Genomic DNA, 19,603 nt, shown 5'->3' with positions numbered 1-19,603 from the left:
GAATGAATACCTCTCAGAATAAGTTTGAGAAGGTACTTGAGAACTAATTGACATGCTAATTCATGCTTGAGTGTGTCAGCATACCTTCACATTCATCAACTATTGATTTAAGATTAGCTGGTAAATACCCTTAAAAATTAAGTTACAAAGTTCAAGATGAATATAAAAGGATGCAGAATTATCTTTATTTCCTCATTGTACATCTCACAGATGTAACTGACCCACCACTTCTTTTGTGGTTTGTTGGGTTTTTATAATACAGAAATTAAGTATTTTTGGCATTTTACAAATTTGAATTTTGGCTGTGCCCTGCATAGGGGCCATTGGAGCCGGCTGGAACTGGCTGTGTCCGGCACAAGGCAGCAGCATCCACTCCACACAGGGGCCCACCCTGCGGCACCTACTGCCTCTGCCGGCACCGGGGCACCCGCACTTTGATGCAATTATCTTCCTGCTGCACACAACGTGATACAGAGTAGAGCGATGAGGGCATATGATAATAGTTAGTCAAATTCCATTTAAGACTGCATAGAGTCCTTGGTCCTTTATTTTCTATGGACTGGAAGGAGCCCCTCAGTGAGAGAAGCTGCTCTTACTTGAAAACAGCTCCACGAAAGGGCCACAACTTGGTATAGTTTATAAAGGTCTCTATGACAGCAAGAAAAAGTAGTAGTAAACTAATAAAATGACTAGCTTCCAAAAAACTCATGGCAGTCATTCAGCTGGGGGAATCAATAAATGAATTCTCAGTTTGACACCAAATTACATTTCTCTAAGGAGACATAAAGTGTATTAGAAGTAATGCCTACGCAATCAAGCCTCCATGTGTGTATCAATACACACATGTGCTTGTGTGGACACCCCCGCATTAGTGCCCCTGGGGCCCATGGCTTTTGGAGCCTTGGACAATGATCTTTTATAATCTGACCTCATTGTAAGAGGTTCTGACTGAAGGAAATAATAGCATATTATTAAAGACCAGAAAATTTGCAAGGGAAACCAAACAACAGCAGGGGAAGCATTCACTGAAGTTCACCAGTGACCACGCCACACATACCTGTGGTTTTGAGTAACCATGGTACTTCCTGCTTTCAGACGTTACTCATTTGTACTTTAATACGAACAAGTATTAAACATTGCAAATAAACCTAAATATTACTCAGAAGCACAATTTAAAGTATCTCTCTAGTATTCATGTCAGACAAAAATTCAATTACTTCATCTTCTAACCCAAAGGAATTCATCTTACTTTGACTGCAAAACTTATCTCATTTTAAAAGCAAAAGGGGTCTGCCAAAAACCTCTAAGATACACCTCAGGTCTAATGGATTAATTTCTTCATAAAGTGAATTTAAACTCATACAATCCCACACCAACAACCCTCTATGATTTTTGACATGCACAAAGTCTGCGCATGACATGCACAAAGACTGCGCCACAGTCTTCAGACTGTCCACACCGCAAGTATTTCCTAATTTTTGACATTTCAAAAACCTAATGTGAAGAAAGCACTTGGTAATCTATAAAAATTCTTGAAATGTTACAGAATGTCAAGACAGTAATTAACATTGCTGAGGCTCTGTATCAAGAAACAGTATTATTAGACATAAAGATTAGCCTGGTCATTTTACATAGACATGAAAAAATCAATGATTCTCTCAGTTCTCTTCCCTTGAACATTTCCAGATATTTAATTAACAGAAAAGTGTAGATATTTAAAATATAAGCATCATATTCATCGCCACTAAGCTAAGTGATTTTGATTTTGCCAATGATGTAGCTTTTCTCATTGTCTTCACTGACCTTCTAGTCAAAAAAATCCTGTTTGTTATGCAAAAGTGTAGTTTGCAGTTAGTCATCAGCAAAAAACTACTAAAAAAAGAAGGACCCACCTTAAAAACGACAGACAACTTCAGCAATGTCCAGCTTCTGCCTTAGTTTTTAAAGTCAATACCATTTAATAAACGAAAAATTTAAATAGTTTAGGCAGGAACGAGGCTGGCTTTCCCCACAAAAAATTACTGCTAGAACAATTAAGTGAAAAATGGCAGTTCCACCTAAAAGACGTTGATTTCATCAGTACAGTCGTTCATTGTAAAGAACATGTAAAAGCCACAGAACTTCAGCTGCTGGTGTGTCAAAATCATAAAAGGGTAAGAAGTAAAGAATAAAAAAAAGGTCAATTTTTGTACAGACTTTTTCAGTCCACAGGAATCTTGGGGAAGATTAGATCACCTTGACAAAATTTTTTTGAACCATTAATTGAAATAATGGTCTCCACACAGCAAACTGATGTTTTGCAATACAGAACTGACAGAACGTATAAAGCTTCCTCACAAAAACAGTTATTACTTTGACATACTAGATTCAATGTGGCTGTTTTGACATAAAAGACCAAGTTTCTTCCCAGTGCAATTGCACATTGACTTAAATGAAGTTAAACCAGGTAAACACTTTATCCTATGTCTTTGGACCAGGACTGAACTTCAACTTGTTCGTGCTTTTCTGCTTGTTTGTTGGTGTGTCACCTCAAAATGCCCTTGTCAGTCTGTGTACAGACATTTTCTGTTAAAGGACTGCAATGCAAGTACTATGCTTCAGGAAACTTCAAGTATGGCTGAACACGCTGGAAGAAAGTCTTATTGATCAGGTTGATGAAAACACTCTCTTCCCTTGAGTTTGATTTTCCCCCAAATAACCTTTGAATGTTTAGAGGTTCCATTTAAAAAATAATAATTGAAACCTAAAGGTCTACAGTGTTCAATGACTTGTAGAATTTGAGTAATGTGCCCTCAAGCGCTCAAAAATAAACCAAATAACAGCTGTTGAACAGAGGTAGGGTTACTATCAGCATGGAGGTGGCAAATGGGGCTGTCAGTACCAACAGAACTCAAAAAAAACCAAGTTCACATGTGCACATTTTTATTTTGAAAAGCTTTTTGGTTTGGCAATGGGCTTGAATTAGCTTTTTGTAAAAATAAAGTAGAAAATGAGATGGCTAACATGATATAGGACCATATAATGTTGTGCAATACTGACCTCGGATTTGATGACAGCAGTTAAGATGGAGAGGGCACATTTTCTCTGTTTCTTGGTAAGGCTTGGTAAGGTTGCCATGAGCAACAGTGGGAGACAGATAGCAGAATAAAGAAATAGGCACTGTCCTACATGATCAGTGTCGGCTTTCCATCAACTTCAATGGTACTGAATCAAAATGTTATTTAGCAACAGTAAGGGAGACAAGAATTAGGACCTGAGTAATCAGAGAGCAGAAAAGCATCAAGAACAAAATAGATAAAGAAGTACTGTAAAATCTGAGGTTAGTGACCTAATGCAATGAAAATGCTGTAACAGGGAAGAAGATGATTTTGAGTAATCAGAGAACAGAAAACCATAAAGACCAAAGTAAATAGAAAGTACCATAAAATCTGAGGTTAGTGACCTATGGAGAAACTGTAACAGGGAAGACTTTTTTTTAATTAAAAGGGATCTATTAAAAATACAAACCTCTATTTTTTCAGTCTAAGCATCTATAATCTCAGTCTTTCACAAATTTACTAAGAGGTGTTTGGAAGAAGCTGCAGACATCTCACTCTTAAATTGAATTAAAAATTGTGACGCTAAAATCTTTGCTCAAATATTAAGTGTATCCATTCAGTGTTGGTCTTCCCCCTTTCTAAAACCCCTGGAAAAATTAAGAATTTAATCTCTAGCCACATGAAATATGTGGTTTTAAAGCTTGCTGAGCCAAAATCCCTCTCTTCCTTTTTAATTTATTTTCTACATAGGTCTATTTTAGTATAAAATTCTAAAGAAGCAACCAAAGTCTATAAAAGAACAGGAAATTCTGTGCTTGCATATTTAGGTATTTATTGCTACCACATTTTCACTAGCTATACAGGAAATTATTTTATCTAAATACATTATTTGTGAAAGTAGCAACCTAAAAGGCAGAAAATTAGATGCATGATATTCTAGATGCTGATTATGCCACCTGCACACCTTTTTACAAAGGCATGAAAATGGCTAACAAGCCATGTGCAAAATCTTTATACCATAACATCTACACTTTCTTTTTTATTTTCTTTATCATAAAAGAAAACACTTTCTTTATCAGAATAAATTTTGGAACTCTTTGTGTGTGCTTATGCTGAAACATCTGATATGCTTTATTTTATGTAAACCTCTAACATTGAATAAAAGCATTTTAATTGTAAAACTCCACTTTTGTTTCTTACTTAGCACTTATTCTAAAGTATAAAATTTTTCCCCTTGCTGTCATTAAATCTGAGATGTGAAATTGTCTTGATATGATCAGGAAAGATTAGATTCACTCTCCTGTATGAGAACTAATTTATTGCAATGAAATGTCACTGTATTACCTTGAAAAAGAATTTTGAATTACAAGTCTGTTATGCTGTATTTCTGTTTTCAAGAGTAAAATAACAAATTAATAGATTTACTACCTTGAAAATCCAATATAACACCTGTGATTTCTTTCCTAATCTAACTTTCAGTACAATAATTTCAGGACATTTTAAAAGCTGTTACTTTCCTCTTCCCTTTCCTGTATTCACACCCATACTTCCTTACCTCCCCTATCAACACAAATCTGAAAGTGGCTTCGAATTACAGGGAAAAATGTAGGAACTAAATAAAATGTCACTTCCCTTACCCTCAGATTTGTGAAGAATGCAGTTGAAAAACAAGACAGAGCTGAATACCCAAAAAGCCATTCTTATTTACCCTTCAGAGGACATCTGAAGTGGATTAAGAAGTATATGTTTGGTATTTCAGAGACGCAAAGGATGAACAGAGTAACCAAGTGTCAGTCTTAGAATGGCTCAGGTTGGAAGGGACCTTAAAGATCATCTAGTTCCAACCCCCCTGCCATGGGCAGGGACACCTCCCACTAGACCAGACTGCTCAAAGCCCCATCCAGCCTGGCCTTGAACACTTCCAGGGATGGGGCATCCACAGCTTCTCTGGGCTACCTCTTCCAGTGACTCACCACCCTCACAGTAAAGAATTTCCTACTAATATCTAATATAAAATCTACCCAGTTTGAAACCATTACCCCTCATCTGATCACTACACTCCCTGATAAAGAGTCCCTCCCCATCTTTCCTGTATGACCCCCTTAGGTACTGTCAGGCTGCTATAAGGTCTCTGGAGCCTTCTCTTCTCCAGGCTGAACAACTCCAACAACCCCAACTCTCCCAGCGTGTCTTGTTCGTTATATTCCTCTGCTATTCCATCTAATAGCATGACTCTCTCAGCCTCAAATGAACACTGATCTTCCCTTTACCACTGCACATTTACTTCTCTTTCCAAAGAAGGACAGTGAATGTGTAGTTATGATGTGCTTCCAGTGCAACTCACTTTTAAGAAATATCAGAAGGAGCAGACCTTCTGGAGGCAAAGAGGTGTGAAGGTTCAAAATGAAGAACGTTATGGACTGAAACGTGTACTCCATTCCTCTTCTTTCCTTAAATTCTTTATTTGTTATTTTTTATTGTTATTGTCCATATCCTGGCACACGAATTATCTAACCTGGAAGCATACAGAAAATGCGAGAGAAATGCAAGCTATATCAGCCATGGCAACTGAGAAATGTTAAAGCTTGCAGCCCTACAGCACAAGTTTTTCTAGCTTTTCTCAGGAGAATCTCCATTCCTCTGAGCTGGTGCAGTTAGTATCTGACTCCTCATCGGGTCATGGTGCATTCACCAGCCCTGCCCCTTTCAGTGCTCACAGATATGTATTCATTAGAATAGTTTTCATCAGAGAGATGCAAAGGACAAGAAGTCTCATGTAGCTGAAAGCTCAGTTCGGTGTATTCAAGATGCTTATTTAAGACAAGGATATTTGTTCCCGCTTAATCAAATTTCCACAGTTTCTCCATTGCACGCACACACACACATACTTGCACCCACAGATCTCTGTCAGAACTAACGTTGTTGAATACTGTTGATCATTGGGAATTTTTCAAGAAAACCTCACCAAATAATTCATCATTTTAGAAAAAAGAAGTCACTGTGGTTTTAAATTCTTTAAAGATACCTTTTTAAATACAAAACTATTTTGGGGGGTGGTTGTTTGGCAAAACATATCCTAAAACACCGAAGTCTTATCCCAAGTGCAACAACAGGGAATCAGTTGTATAATACCAGAACTACAGAAAATACTTAACGTCTACAAAAGGATCATTTCTCATTTCTACACAACCTCATCTTTCCAGGACCTGTGTTTTGCCATGATTCTATAAAAATCTTCTGAGTATGGCTAATACGGATTAATTTTATACAGATTTCCAGTCTCCAAATGACATTTTTTTAGAGAAAAGAAATAATGACTGAGGAATGGGGATATGCTTGATGTTAAAATATAATGATGACTCGTTGTCCTAACACTTGCTGTATAACAGATGATGGTACTAAATTAATCCATCCTCTTGACAGTCATTTCACAATAAGAATGACAAACCTTACTATTTTCATTGCCGGCCTACCCTATTCTTGTCCTCAGTGTACATTTCCATGACAATGACTGTAATCATTATAACAGTGTTGTACATAATGACTCTGCTTTCTGTGATGTTACTCCCAAATTGGGTGTGAAAAATGTGAAAGGACAGATCTCAAATGGCAAAACTCTCACCGGTGAAACAGAGTAGTCTACAGAATTAATAACTGACAGAATAGGCAGTGTGTTGCCACCAAACAGAAGCCTGGAATTAAAGGGCACTGCTCATATAGCCTTCTTTCATAAACTGAGGGGCTTTGAATGAAAACCTCTTGTCAAATTAAAGACACATAGAATGAGACCTTGATGAGGTGTGTACATTTAAATGCAACATCAGCAAAACATCTATTTTTCAAAATGAAAAGGAACTCAGGCACAACGACCACTGCTACAATTGTGCTAATTACTAGTGTTATGTCAGTCTCAGCCAGGTTTCCCTTTTTTCCTGAATTAAAAACATAAGCCTGAGATAATATGACTGATCTTTGCAGTAAATCAGGTCATCAGAACCATCACAACAAATGGAAAATAGAGTACAGATGCTTCTAAGTCCCACAAAGCTCCTGGAAAGATGAGCTTACTAATGTTGTGAAGTACTCAAAGCACAAAATGATGAAAACGAAAGGGAATTCTTAGAGGAAAAGGGGAGAAAACCCAGTAAGTACAGAAGAAGAAATGTCCTCAAACAAGGCATGTAGTCAGATTCTGACCACAGAGGATTAAAAGAAATCATATTTATTCATCTCCATAAATGTAGCACCAATAGAGTGGTCAGAGGATGAAAGAAAATATATAGCTATCACGGGAACATAAAATTGAAAGGGACCTTTAACTCACTGAATACAGGCCTCTGTTCTTGCATGCATTCATATCTACAAAAGCTTTCATAAAGACAAGCACACTTTACTTTGAAACCTCTTCAGATTTTTGTTTACACTTTTCCTATTAGTACACTCTTTCAGAACCTCCCTTATTTTCTTATTTCCACTCTAAATTAACTCATGGTCACCAAAACCTAATTTTTTCAATTAAAAGCTGAATCAACTTAACTAACTCTTCTCTTTCCCTTGTGGTTTCTTCTGAAGTGTATTTATAGAGTAATTCATGCTCTCCACTATTATCTGTGGGAGTAATTAAACAAACATATTTTATTGTCCATGACCACCCCAACCATGGTATTCAATTTTCTTTGTACGGCTTCATATATAAACTCATTTTTCTTGGCCAAAAATAGTCACAGCAGTAAACAGGTTAACAGTATTTTTCACCATGGCTTCAATACTACTTTATCTCTGTTTTGATTATTTCAGCTTTTGCAGCTTGGTATCATATTTACCTTATTGAAGGTATTCAAGTAGAAGCAATAATTGATCTGGTGGCCAGATCTTTCTCTTCCTCTGTCACTTGCACCTAACAAACCAATAGTGTATAACAGAAATTCATGGTATTGTTCTTTAAGAGCCTTATCACATTGTGGTCCTGAGGTTTACTCTGTATCTCCATATCCAAATCTTATTCATGCTATCTAGCTCTTTCCACACAATGTTTTTATTCTCCTGCATCGCTTTGCATCAGCAACATGTTTGTAAAATGTTTCTTCTATTCCATAATTATTCATGAAGATGTTAATCAGTCCAGAATGGGTCTGGAAGCATACCTCCTCATTCCCTTACCCATTATAAAAGCTTCTCTTTCAATGCAATCCATTGTCTCAATTTAGAAAGGTCCTTCCCCAGTTTACATTTCCTGCACAAATCTCAATAATTTTCAGTATACTGAAATACTTGGTATGCTACTAAGGTTGGCATAATTAAATATTTTTTTTTAGTCTTTTTGTTAAGAGTATCTTAAATACAGATGTTTCACTTGCTATTTTTCAGTTCAGGTGATACTGTTCTAATTTGAAAGCACTTGCTAAAATACATCTGTGATTTCAGAAGCTACTGGTTTCCTTGGATATTTTTCTTACTCTAAGATATAATTTTCAGGATTCCCAACTTGAAGGGAAACTAAAATGAAATAATTCCTTTTCCTTGCCCCATCCCCATTAATAATCTTTCTTCACCCCTCATATTCAATGTCTTTCTCCGTTTTCATTAAGGAAATTAAGATTCATCTAGAGTGTGTAATAAAAAATTCTATCATAATGCTGAAAGGCAGTATTCAGGTGGAGAAAAGCTCCATCTGTCATACAACTTGCAATAAAGCTGGATATAAAGTTTTGTGTTATTTTAATGCAAATTTAAAACGCAAGCTATACAGACATTACACATGATAAATCAGACTTCAGTTGACCATCCTAAGACTGCATCAGCATGCACTTTATGCCTGAAGCTCACTATATATGTCAAAACATAAATGCAGGGCTTTTTGTTCTCACAGGCTTCTGAGGAACTGTAACAGGTAACACACTTCCTGCCAGTTTTTGTGAAGAAAGTCACGGAGGATTTCCCTTTGGAGAAGTCCTTTTCCACCCTACCCTCAGAGTGGGAAGAATACCCTATGGATCCTAGACTGTATTTATAATATTCCCTGAAGCAGAACTGAATCCTATTCTGAAATAGTCTAGAAAAGTCTTTAGCAGTGACATATTTAAGTCCCATGCATTTGGGGTTCTAGAACCTGATGTAAGAGGATCAGCTGCACTCATTCCATGTTTAGTTGAGCTCCGAAGAAAGGCTATTTTATCATATTTTAGTATCTTTTATTTCTTTTTTTTCTTTATAATAAACACAAAAGGTATACATAGACAACAAGTTCAGTGTGCACGTATGTAGCAATCCAAGAGTCTTCCCTTAAAAAAGGAGGTGCCATCTAAGAAGATACCTGGTTTTCCTCTATCAATGCCACATTTCAGGGGATGGGAAAAACAAAACCAAAAGGACAATGACCTTACCTTTCCTACATACTGAGGATCTGGTCCCATGTGTTCTTCTAAAACAAAGAACTGATTCCACACCCATCCACGCTTGGGACGATGATGCACTTCTGTTTCGCCTTCTACGTGTTTGGTTTGATTTCTAGTCACCTTGATGGAGCCATGGTGAGCAGCTCCATAACACCTCTGCACAAAACAGAGACAGACTAGGACTGGGCAGATACAAGATGTAATTCTCATTGTAGGATAAGCTTCCTGTTCAAGGTTTTCTTTCTCTTGTCTTTTTCAGCTGTAATCCTTTAATAAGTTCCCGAGACAGAAGGTGAAGCCTGGTTCAGAAATACAGTCCAAAATGTTTTTTTCTGCTTGTTCATGGTTTAGCTACCCATTTGGGAAAGCTCAAATTATATTTACATCATGAAAAGCTGATTGGAAAAAATGGTATTTCTTCTGAGGTCTTCACAATAGAGTTCCACTGCCGACCATTTTCTGTCTAATAGGGAAAGAAAAGAAAGCCACTTACTTATCACTAAAATCAGAAATTTTCAGGTTTCTGACCTTAGATTGCACTCACAGCTGTACTAACGAGTCTCTCAAAGACTCTCATTGCAAGTAAAGTTTCTTTTCAATCCTTCCTGTAGAAGTGTTCTCAGATTGTTTTTATTAAAATACCTTAAGAATTAGTGTGGCTCTTCCAACCTATGAAAACATACACATTATTAAAAACTGGATGATTCAGGACAGTTCCTTTGGCCTTTACCTGTAAATCACTGACCTGGTCTGGCAGTAAAATAAAATCACTGCTACAGTGTCATTAGATAGATAGTGTTTGGCAACTCATTTCACATGAGTTCTTGATCTTCCATACACCACACAGAGATCTAACATGGTGAAAAATACCAAGGCTATGATTGCTTTTGGAAGAAAGCCTCCAAAATGGCCTTTGAGGATTCCAAGTCAAAATTAGAGCACACTAAAATGAACTTTCAGTCAAAAAGAACCCCCTGTGCTTTACATAAATTCCAACCAATAAACCACTATCATACTGGAACCTCAGAAAATTATTTCATGCTGACAGAAAGTTCAAGTCTGTTGTTTATTTTATCAGTATTATTTTTGTAAAGGAATCTAAGTTCCTAGTGACAATATTTTCTCAACTTCAAAAAGGAAAATGTAACCTGTTATACTACAATAGTAAAACATGCAAACGTGCATGGAAGTTGATGTAGTGCTTAAAGCAAAGTACCTGAAAGAAATAAAAGAACTCTTCAACCTCAGAGAAATAGTTACCTTAAGGTAATTGTTTGTTCAGTTATCTGAAGATCTTAAAGATCAGTCATTTGGGAGCCCCAAAACATGCAACTAAATCTACAAATATCAGAACTGCCTTCCAATATTGGCTTTGCTTGAGTATCATAAAGCCATTACAAGTTATGTAAGCAGAAACACAATAAAATTAATTTTGTTTCTAAGTTTCACGGGAACCCAGCAGAACAAATTCAAAATCTCTAAAGAACCACCAAACAAGAAATTAGAAATCAGATGGAAAAATACTGCAGTTGAAGGAAGCTCATCAACTCTTTTCTTCTGCAGATTTTTTTTTCCTCATGCTTCTTTCAAATCCATAATAATACTGGAAGTCCAACCATATTCTCTTCTGTATTCATATAAGTACAGTCTCTCATCAGAACAATGGAAGAATACTTCAAGACTGCTGTACATTAGAAATACTCTGAAAGGACATACTTTCTGTTGCTATTACTCAGTTCAGGACAGTAGATTATGCTGAAGTGAAGAAAGAACTCCAGCATCTTATGGTTGATCGGGAGTTCAAAATGAAACTCTCTACAGTATTTTCCATTGAGGAAAGAATTTTTTTAGACATTTTGCATTATCCTGCTTCTTATTCCCATATCAATGTAGTCTCCCCTCAATCCATACAAAAACCAAGACACTGGTCTCTTAAAAGCCTTACATCCCATCTCAGAACAGATTCATACAATGTGAGGTATTATTACCTTCTTTAAGTACCAGTGTGATTTAATTGGATTTTTTCACAGCTAAATGTTGTATGAAGTCTAAGCTAAACCAGGGACAGAATCCAGCCATTCCGAGTCTCATAATTGTTTCTAACTACATATTCTTCTTCCTTGCTTTCCTTGCCTTTCCGCATTCTTTCCCGATTCTTGCTAGAAATCAGTTTTTGCCTTGAGGCATGCAATTTTTTTCTAAAGATTTCTATATTTACAGATGAGCTATTTAAATAGATGAGTCATTGTTATACTTCAGACGTACATTACAATTAAGCAGTACCTCACAAAATGATAAGGCTGCAGTTTTATCCTTTCAAGTATTATTTTTCTTCCCTTTGTTTCCATCTTGGGAAATGCCTGGGAGCAGTTCATAAGACTATAAGCAGTGCATAATAAGTTAAAAATTGTATATAAAGTGCATTGAGATTGCTCAGTATGGCACATTTAAAATTTATTTGAAATCATTACTACTGAAATTTCCCTTATAAAAACTGTGCAGGTGGTGGTGGCAGAAAATTCTTGCCTTATAAAAGAGTAAGTATATATGAGTGCAGAAGATACCAATAAATCAAGATTTACTATACAGAACTTTGTTTCTCCCCCCTCTCAGAAGTCATGCACAGAAAAATATCAAACATACCAAAATGGTGCCTCTAAACTCTGTTATTTTTACAGTCTAACTCACATATGACTTAGAACAAATAAGAGAAAAAAGCAGAAACTATGAAGATCGTCTTTATCTCAAAAATATCTGTTCTTTTTAGCATTGATGTTAACTAGGAGGCAAGAAATTTACATTTTGCCAAAACTACTGTTATTTAACTTAATTCAGAGAGTAAATGTTAAACAGCTGTCCTCAAAATTAAATTTTAAAATTCTTTATTCTGAACAAATGTTTTCTAAAATAATAATAACAGTAATAAAAATAAAGACTACAATGGCATCTACTTCCTGTTATGCTTAGAAATTCAGGCCTCAGCTGTTCCTGAATTGCGTGTGAAGACTGGAGAAACGCTCCCATTATGAGAAACTCAACAATTAGAAGAGGAAGGATTTTTAGTGAAGATTCTTTGAAGTGTTTTTGCTCTGCTAAGCGTCTTTTAAAACCAAAGTCTAATTAACGCTTAGTACAAAGGTCCTCATTCTTAGTTACTCAGCACCCTCCTACTAAAGGTCAGCATTAGCATTCGTTCAAAACCTGCCCCACCCCCTGAAAAGAAACCTCAACTCTGCCACAAAGACAGTGAAGTTTGTCTAAAGGGGGAAGTAAGATGGAAAGACCTTGAATGCTTAACACAGAAGAGAGGTGAGTAAGAAGAGAGAAGAGTAAAGCAAAGAACAGACGAACTTGAACTGCGAGTGACTAAAAAAAAAAGGATTGAACTTTTTGAAATGTCTTAAATTGTTGCCTTAAGCCAACATACTGAGACGTTGACTGCTCAGCGCTCTTGTCTGCAGCTTCAGATTAAGTGTCCTGCTTTATGGGTTTGGTTATAATGATGTATGCAACTGCAGAGTAGACTTGTGTTAGTGCTGTCTCCTGAGAGCCCTCATGAAAATGAGCTGTGTGTCTCAAGAGGCTGTCAGAGTGAGTTAAAACTAAAATAAATAATTAAATAAGATGAGGTGGGAAAGTTCCACCAGCATTGCTGGAAATCATTACAGCAGGGTAGTTACTGCTTAGTATGGCAGCAAGTCACTCTAATGAATTCCCAGGAAACCAGTGTAAGCACAGTGATGGAAAATGCGGATGCTTCACCACCATGAGGAGATGCATCCTTAGTAGTGGAGACTTGTCCTGAATCTCAGTGTCCCCTATCTCCCATAATCAAGTTGACCACGTATTTGAGTTCATCTGAATGATTCAATTTTGCAGATGCACATTCAGCACAGCTCTGCATATATTTTGTTACATCCCTCAGGGTCCCTTTTCAGTCCCACGGTGACAGAGTGACAATTAGTTATGGAACTTGTAATAAATTGCATTTCTCATATACTTTCTGACTTTTCCCTCTGCACTTTGCCCTCTAGACTTCCTCCCTGTCAGAACAAATTTTTCCATTATCATAATCCAACCAGCTTCAAATCAACATAATCATTTAGATATAAATAATCAGGCAGGAAAATATTTCTTTCTTCCTACATTGCCTGTGCTTAGTCTATTGCCAATGTTATATCCTTCAGGACTGCAGAAATAATGCTGTATTGACCTGGAGATGAAAGGCAGAATAATGGGCTAGTATCAGAAAGAAAAATTGGATGTTATTTTTTGTTTCATCCTTCTGAAGAAGAGGTTGAAAGATTGCCAAGAAAATATACAGTACTCCTGTGGACCTCTGGTAATTGGCAGAAAAAAGTGAAATTTCTAGGTAGATGAGGGGAAATGGTTCATCTATAGTTCATCTCTATTCTCTTTTCCCAAGGCTGGTACAGCTGAGCTATGGGACTTTTCTTGAAAAAATAAGACACCAAGTTTTTCTCAGCCTATGCGATACAGACACGATATATAATTATTACTGCTTTCTAAATAACAATGCCTTCTGCACGTGCTAGTCAATCTGACAGGAGTGTCAAAACTGTTTTCAAAAGCATTTAAAAACTGTTTTACATGTTGTTATCTTGCCCCTTTATTGTAGTTATGTTGTAGCTATGTGTATGAGACTAAAAACTAGAAAAAAGTGATTAAATAAAATATTCTTAAAATAGTATAATATTAACTTCAGTAAGTACAAATGTTTTGACACTGTAGTTCTATATTGACAGATCGTCTAGAAATGGGAAATTGCACTACTTTTCTACTTCAATAGCGTAAGGAAATGTTCTTTAATTTGTAAGATAACTGCATGAGATACTGAACTCACAAATTATTGCTAAATTTACTCGTAAGTATATTGTTATTCTGAAATCTGATCTTTATCTTCCTGGAACTCAAGCAGCTTCCTGAAGAAACTGAGAGAAAAGAGCATTGGAAATCCCCTCCTCACCTCTTTAAGCCAGCAAACCCAGCTGATGGGTGTACTGTGTCAATGGCAGTTATTCCTTGTACCTCTCTTTCACATTTACACACAGTCTTTTGATAAAGTCTGCTTCTAATCACCAAAAACCAAAAAGCGTCTATATTAATCTAGAACTAACTGTTATTTCACCCAGTAAATTATTTCACACAAACTCCCTGTTACAAAATAAATAGAAATAACCACTAAAAAAAACCCCAATAAAAAATAAGGATTGTTCTTTCATATAAGGTAATAGAAATTCTGTTGTGAGGAGAAAGGGGGTGTGTGCGTGAGAAAATAAAAAGGGATCCAAAACCGACAAGCAATCAGACATTATGAAAACATAAATAACAGAAGAAAATTTAGAATAGAGGCAACAAAGACACTGAAAAAAATCACTGAAAAAAAAAATCGAGACAGAGAAGCAAATTGGAAAGTTCAAGTGGTAACAGCTGAAGCTGTGAAAGCTAATATGTGAAGCTATCAGAGATGATTTTTCTTTCAGACCTGCAAGTTTGTGTGTATACAAAATAAAAGCAGTACAATTTCTGTGAAATGTAGGAAATCCAGTTAATACAGTTCAAGAGAAAGACAGTTAACCTAAAGAAAACATTAACTGAAAACAAAAATAATGAAGCAAAATTCCACACAAAATATATGTATCTGTGAATTGGTACGCAGAAATTGCCAAGGGAAGTTCAAACCAAGTATTTATTTCCCTGTGCTTTTCTCTTTCCATACCCAAAAAGCTCTTCTAAATTCCATATCAAGTCAACTGATGACACATTTGATTCAGGAAAGAAAATGTGTATAACGCAATATAATAATATAAGGACAATGCATAGACTTAATGATTACAGGTTGCTATGCAGTATGTGTGATAAGCCATTATATTCTTAGGTTCAATTTACAATCAGAGAAACACATTATGTAAAATTAATTACTTAGATGAGTAAACACCACTTTTGCTGACACTGCCCAAATAAAAAACAAGAAAAGAAACAGAAATACCCTCCTTTTCTGTTTCTTCTCCCCCTTTACCTCCTACCCCTCAAAGAAAGGAACAGTCATACCAAAAGTGAAGGAAGACCCAGGGGTAACAGGCACAAACTTGAGCACAGGAAGTTCCACCTAAACATGAGGAGGAACTTCTTTGAGGGTGGCAGAGCACTGGAACAGGCTGCCCAGAGAGGTGGTGGAGTCTCCAACTCTGGAGACATTCCAGACCCACCTGGACACGTTCCTGTGCAACCTGCTCTAGGTGACCCTGCTCTGGCAGGGGTTGGACTAGATGATCTCCAAAGGTCCCTTCCAACCCCTACCATTCTGTGATTCTGTGAAGACACAGAAAACAACATTTGTATCCTGGGATGTTATTAAGGAAAGGGAAATCACACATTTTTGGGCATTCTAAACCAACGAAACCAAAACTCCAGACAGAAACTCTTCATTTGGGATACAAGATCTGGAAAGTAAATTATAACACTACATAACAAAAAGACAGTTAGACAGCACGGATATGTGTTTTACATGCCCTACTGTTGTAGTTAGATACTCAAAATTAGTCACTGACAAGTGATTAACCAATTACTCTCCCCAGCTGATTTTTTTAAAGTTGACAGTAGCATTCAGCTGCAGAGCTAGCATTAAATCCTTTTAAATTAATCAAATTATTTCAGATAGGAATGCGTGATGAATTTTTCAGTATTATCCTGACTGACAGACATATATCAAACAGTCCCTACTTATGAATCTCTCTTCTTCCTACTGGCTCAGACATCCACAGAGACGTCAGAAGCCTCCATTAAGTCTACAGTTTGTATCACATAAGTTTTCTTCCTAAATGCTCATAATCCAGGCTACTTTTTAAACCTAAGAATGTCTCTTTTTCTCTCTCCATTTCTTCCTCCATTCAAGGCAGATATTATGTCCAAATATTCCTTTTACTCTCAGTGACATACTTTGTGAAGTTTATCGCTAGCTTTTTATTAATTAACGTTTCTCATTTTACTGACTCAACTCTGTAAAATTTCAGTCACTTCTAAGACATAGAAACCAACATAACATTATTGTTCTGTGAAGATCACAAAAAAAGTTCGTTTTCATTTTTCCTTGACTTTTATCTCCAATATCAAAGCAGTTCAGAATCCAGACTCTGTGTTAGCTTAACAGGCCTTAAAAAGTTACCTTTCCGGCTAGAATATGTTGATAGGTTGCATCATTTAAACTATCTGTGGTCATAAAACACAATAGACATGGTATGAATAAAAACTTTTGAGATTATTTAAGGAGGAGGCCCCACATTCCTTACAGAAGGAGGCATGTGAACTGGAATTCAGATTTTATTATGAAGAAAGTTGTAAGGAAAGCCTAGCAGCATCTGCAATTAAAAGAGAACAGAAATGCTGAGGTAGTGCAAGCAGCCCTGGGCAGAACCACTTCCTGCTAACACCTAAGTTAAAGTAGATTAGTCACGTGTTATATCTAGATGGGCTTCCCCAGAGGACAAAACCCCACTGGAACCCTACCTAACAGCATCATGAGGATGAACACAGAGTGTGAAAAGCCGAAACAGCCTTAACAGGAGATAAAATAGTGACAAGAAACATTCAAAAAGTTTAAATGTTGCTTGTCACAAAAGAAACTCCTGAATAGTTACTAGGCTGGCACCTGCTTTATCTTCGGGAGGTTTTTTTGGTTTTTTTTGGTTGGTTGGTTTGTTAGTTGTTTGGTTTTGTTTTTTTAATAAACAAGACTGTCAAGACTGTCTTGTACCATGGTCTTAAAGTAGCAGATTTAATAGTTCAAGGAATTTATAAAAAGCGATGTGGACTAGTGATCAAGGTACTCTCTTCTGGTCCTATGTGGAGCTATTCACTACACACAAGCTTTAATGGATTGCTTAATGGAGAGCATTAACTGAGGCACCACTCACAAAGAGTAAAAATTAGCCATATTATAGCTGGGCAACTAATCCAACATATTCTCTGGCAAAGCAGATTGATACCGCATGGCCCAAATAAAGGATTCTAGGCACACTGACGCTCAACATGATACGAAAATGAAGATAACCTCTTCAGCTATTTTTAAAAAATGCTTTGTTTTCAAAAAAAAAAAGGTGGTGTTTGGTTTTGGGTTTTTTTAACAACAACATTTTAAAAAATTGGGGGGCATCTAGTCCTTTATATATCAAAAGAAATATTTTTTTTCATACAAACCACCCATGCCATGAAAACCCAAACCTATCAGCCCTTGAAATTCCCAACAGAAAAGAGATTTTCATAGCTAGAATACACACAGGCAAGTCACGTTAAGATCCTCACCTGCCCTGTTATATTGGAAATACATTAGAACCACTATGGAATTCAAGTCTTATTGTCATAACAAGATTTTTAAGTGTATCTAATTGATGCTTTGGCTAGATGACATGCAAGATGAGCTGTGATCGGCTGTGCTGCCTTCAGCAATAAATGGCTCCAGTGAGTGGTTAGCTGTAGAGATGATTTAAAAGACTCATTGATTTTAGAAAAAAAACATTGGAGAAGGTTATTAGAAGCCATTCTTATATTCATGAATGGGTACAGGAAACTATTAAACACTACAAACCAATGGATTTTTTACCCTGTTGAGCAAACATATTTAATGAAAGAGAGTGCAAATGAGTAAAGAAACATATGATCTTCCTTGAACAAAGGGAGATCTGCAAAGTTTGCAAACAAAACAGAAAAAGTACTTAATTTGCAAACAGCACTGCATGTAGACAGGCAATTAACGACTACAACAAACAGTTGTAATATGACATTAAAACAAGATTAAGGGATTCAATGCCTGTCCTCAGTTGGCATACAAAACTTTTTCGTATATGATAAGCAGGCACATAGCAACTTCAGGAGAACAGAAGTGCTCTGCCACAATGAACAAATGAAGACATATTTTTTGCAACTATACCCATATGGTTTGCACAGAGTGACTGTCGGAACCACAGCACAGTAACAACACAATTAGTCAGATAAATTGCAGCCACCATTTCTATAACTATAATTGCACACACAGCCATGCTAGCCATTACCTGCTGTGAAAAGAACAACTGTGAAATACAGAGAGATGATTCATGAATCTGACTCACATCTTTCTATTTTTCTCAACCAGAGACCAATCCATCTACATTTGTATCTGGAGTCCATGTAGCTAGTGAAGGATAATACAGATATGCAAGACAGTGCAAAGGTCCTTTTACATTCCCAAAGCAGCAGAGGCTTTTCTTCTGTACTGTTTCTTTTCCCAAGGAACTTGCTAGCAGAATAAGGATTTCAGTGATTTCTTGAGTCATTCTTCCCATTTAAAAAGGTCAGGTCACCCAATCAGGGAACAAAGCAAATACATGAGACTCTGATGAGCAATTACCCAGTTTAAACAGGAAGAACTTGCAACAGCCCACTTGTGTATAACCCACAGGTACTGTTTATCCTAACAAATTGTTTCTCAAAAATGAATAGCAAGAGCTCCCCTGAGTGGTATGGTAGCATCCCACATGACTAGTAAAAAATAAAGAAAGGGAAGGGAGATCCAACGTAAACATTAGATGCTTAAGAAAGAGTTAAAGACATTTACCTCCCATAGTTTGCTACCAGCTCAGCCCTGTGTAAGTGAAATTCCTTAAAATAATGTAAATTATTCATTATATTCTTGTTATAGAAATTCTGGCAGCACATTATATACTGTGTATATATACATATGTTTAGGTTAGAAAGGTGATAAATATGCTATTGTTTACATAAACTTTAATATCAGTGTTTTAGAGAAAAATATTAAATGACCACACCTTTTAAACAAATCTTACTATGTATGCTTGAAATTTGAAAACAATCCTTTCCCAGTGTGTCAAGAGCAAACTTCACAAGACAGGAAGAAAACCAAATCTTTTGTTCCATTTTTAATGTAGCAATATTACTGAAAAAAATAAGGAAAATAGAACTGAATAAAGGTAAATAAGCCACTTCTAATTAATAAAAAGAAAATATTTTGTTTAAATAGAATATTTTAACATTTAAAATCAGCTAGGATTCAAAGCAAAGGTCTTTTTTCACTTTAAAACATCTAAATGGCATAATTAAATAACTTTGAGACTTTTTTTTTCCCTTTGAAACATCCCTTCTATAAAGTTTTGCTTT

At 36.3% G+C, this 19,603-nt stretch overlaps 1 protein-coding gene across 13 annotated transcripts in view; it reads right to left on the bottom strand.

The window, feature by feature from the left end:
* CDH18 (cadherin 18) overlaps positions 1-19,603 on the bottom strand; it is a 582,930-nt gene that overhangs the window by 173,518 nt on the left and 389,809 nt on the right. For 12 of the 13 annotated variants that reach the window (XM_063326107.1, XM_063326119.1, XM_063326112.1 and 9 more), the window contains one exon: positions 9,422-9,896. In XM_063326107.1, the coding sequence (XP_063182177.1) occupies positions 9,422-9,643 (222 nt within the window). In that variant the 5' untranslated portion in view covers positions 9,644-9,896. Of the gene's footprint in view, positions 1-7,861; positions 7,926-9,421; positions 9,897-19,603 lie in introns of those variants that run through there. The other variant, XM_063326121.1, reaches the window with a different exon arrangement.

The sequence above is a fragment of the Chroicocephalus ridibundus genome, chromosome 2, assembly GCF_963924245.1.
Source record: "Chroicocephalus ridibundus chromosome 2, bChrRid1.1, whole genome shotgun sequence".
NCBI classification, from domain to species: Eukaryota; Metazoa; Chordata; class Aves; order Charadriiformes; family Laridae; genus Chroicocephalus; species Chroicocephalus ridibundus.
The sequence above is the reverse complement of the archived record's forward strand: the minus strand, read 5'-3'. Positions and strand labels throughout refer to the sequence as shown.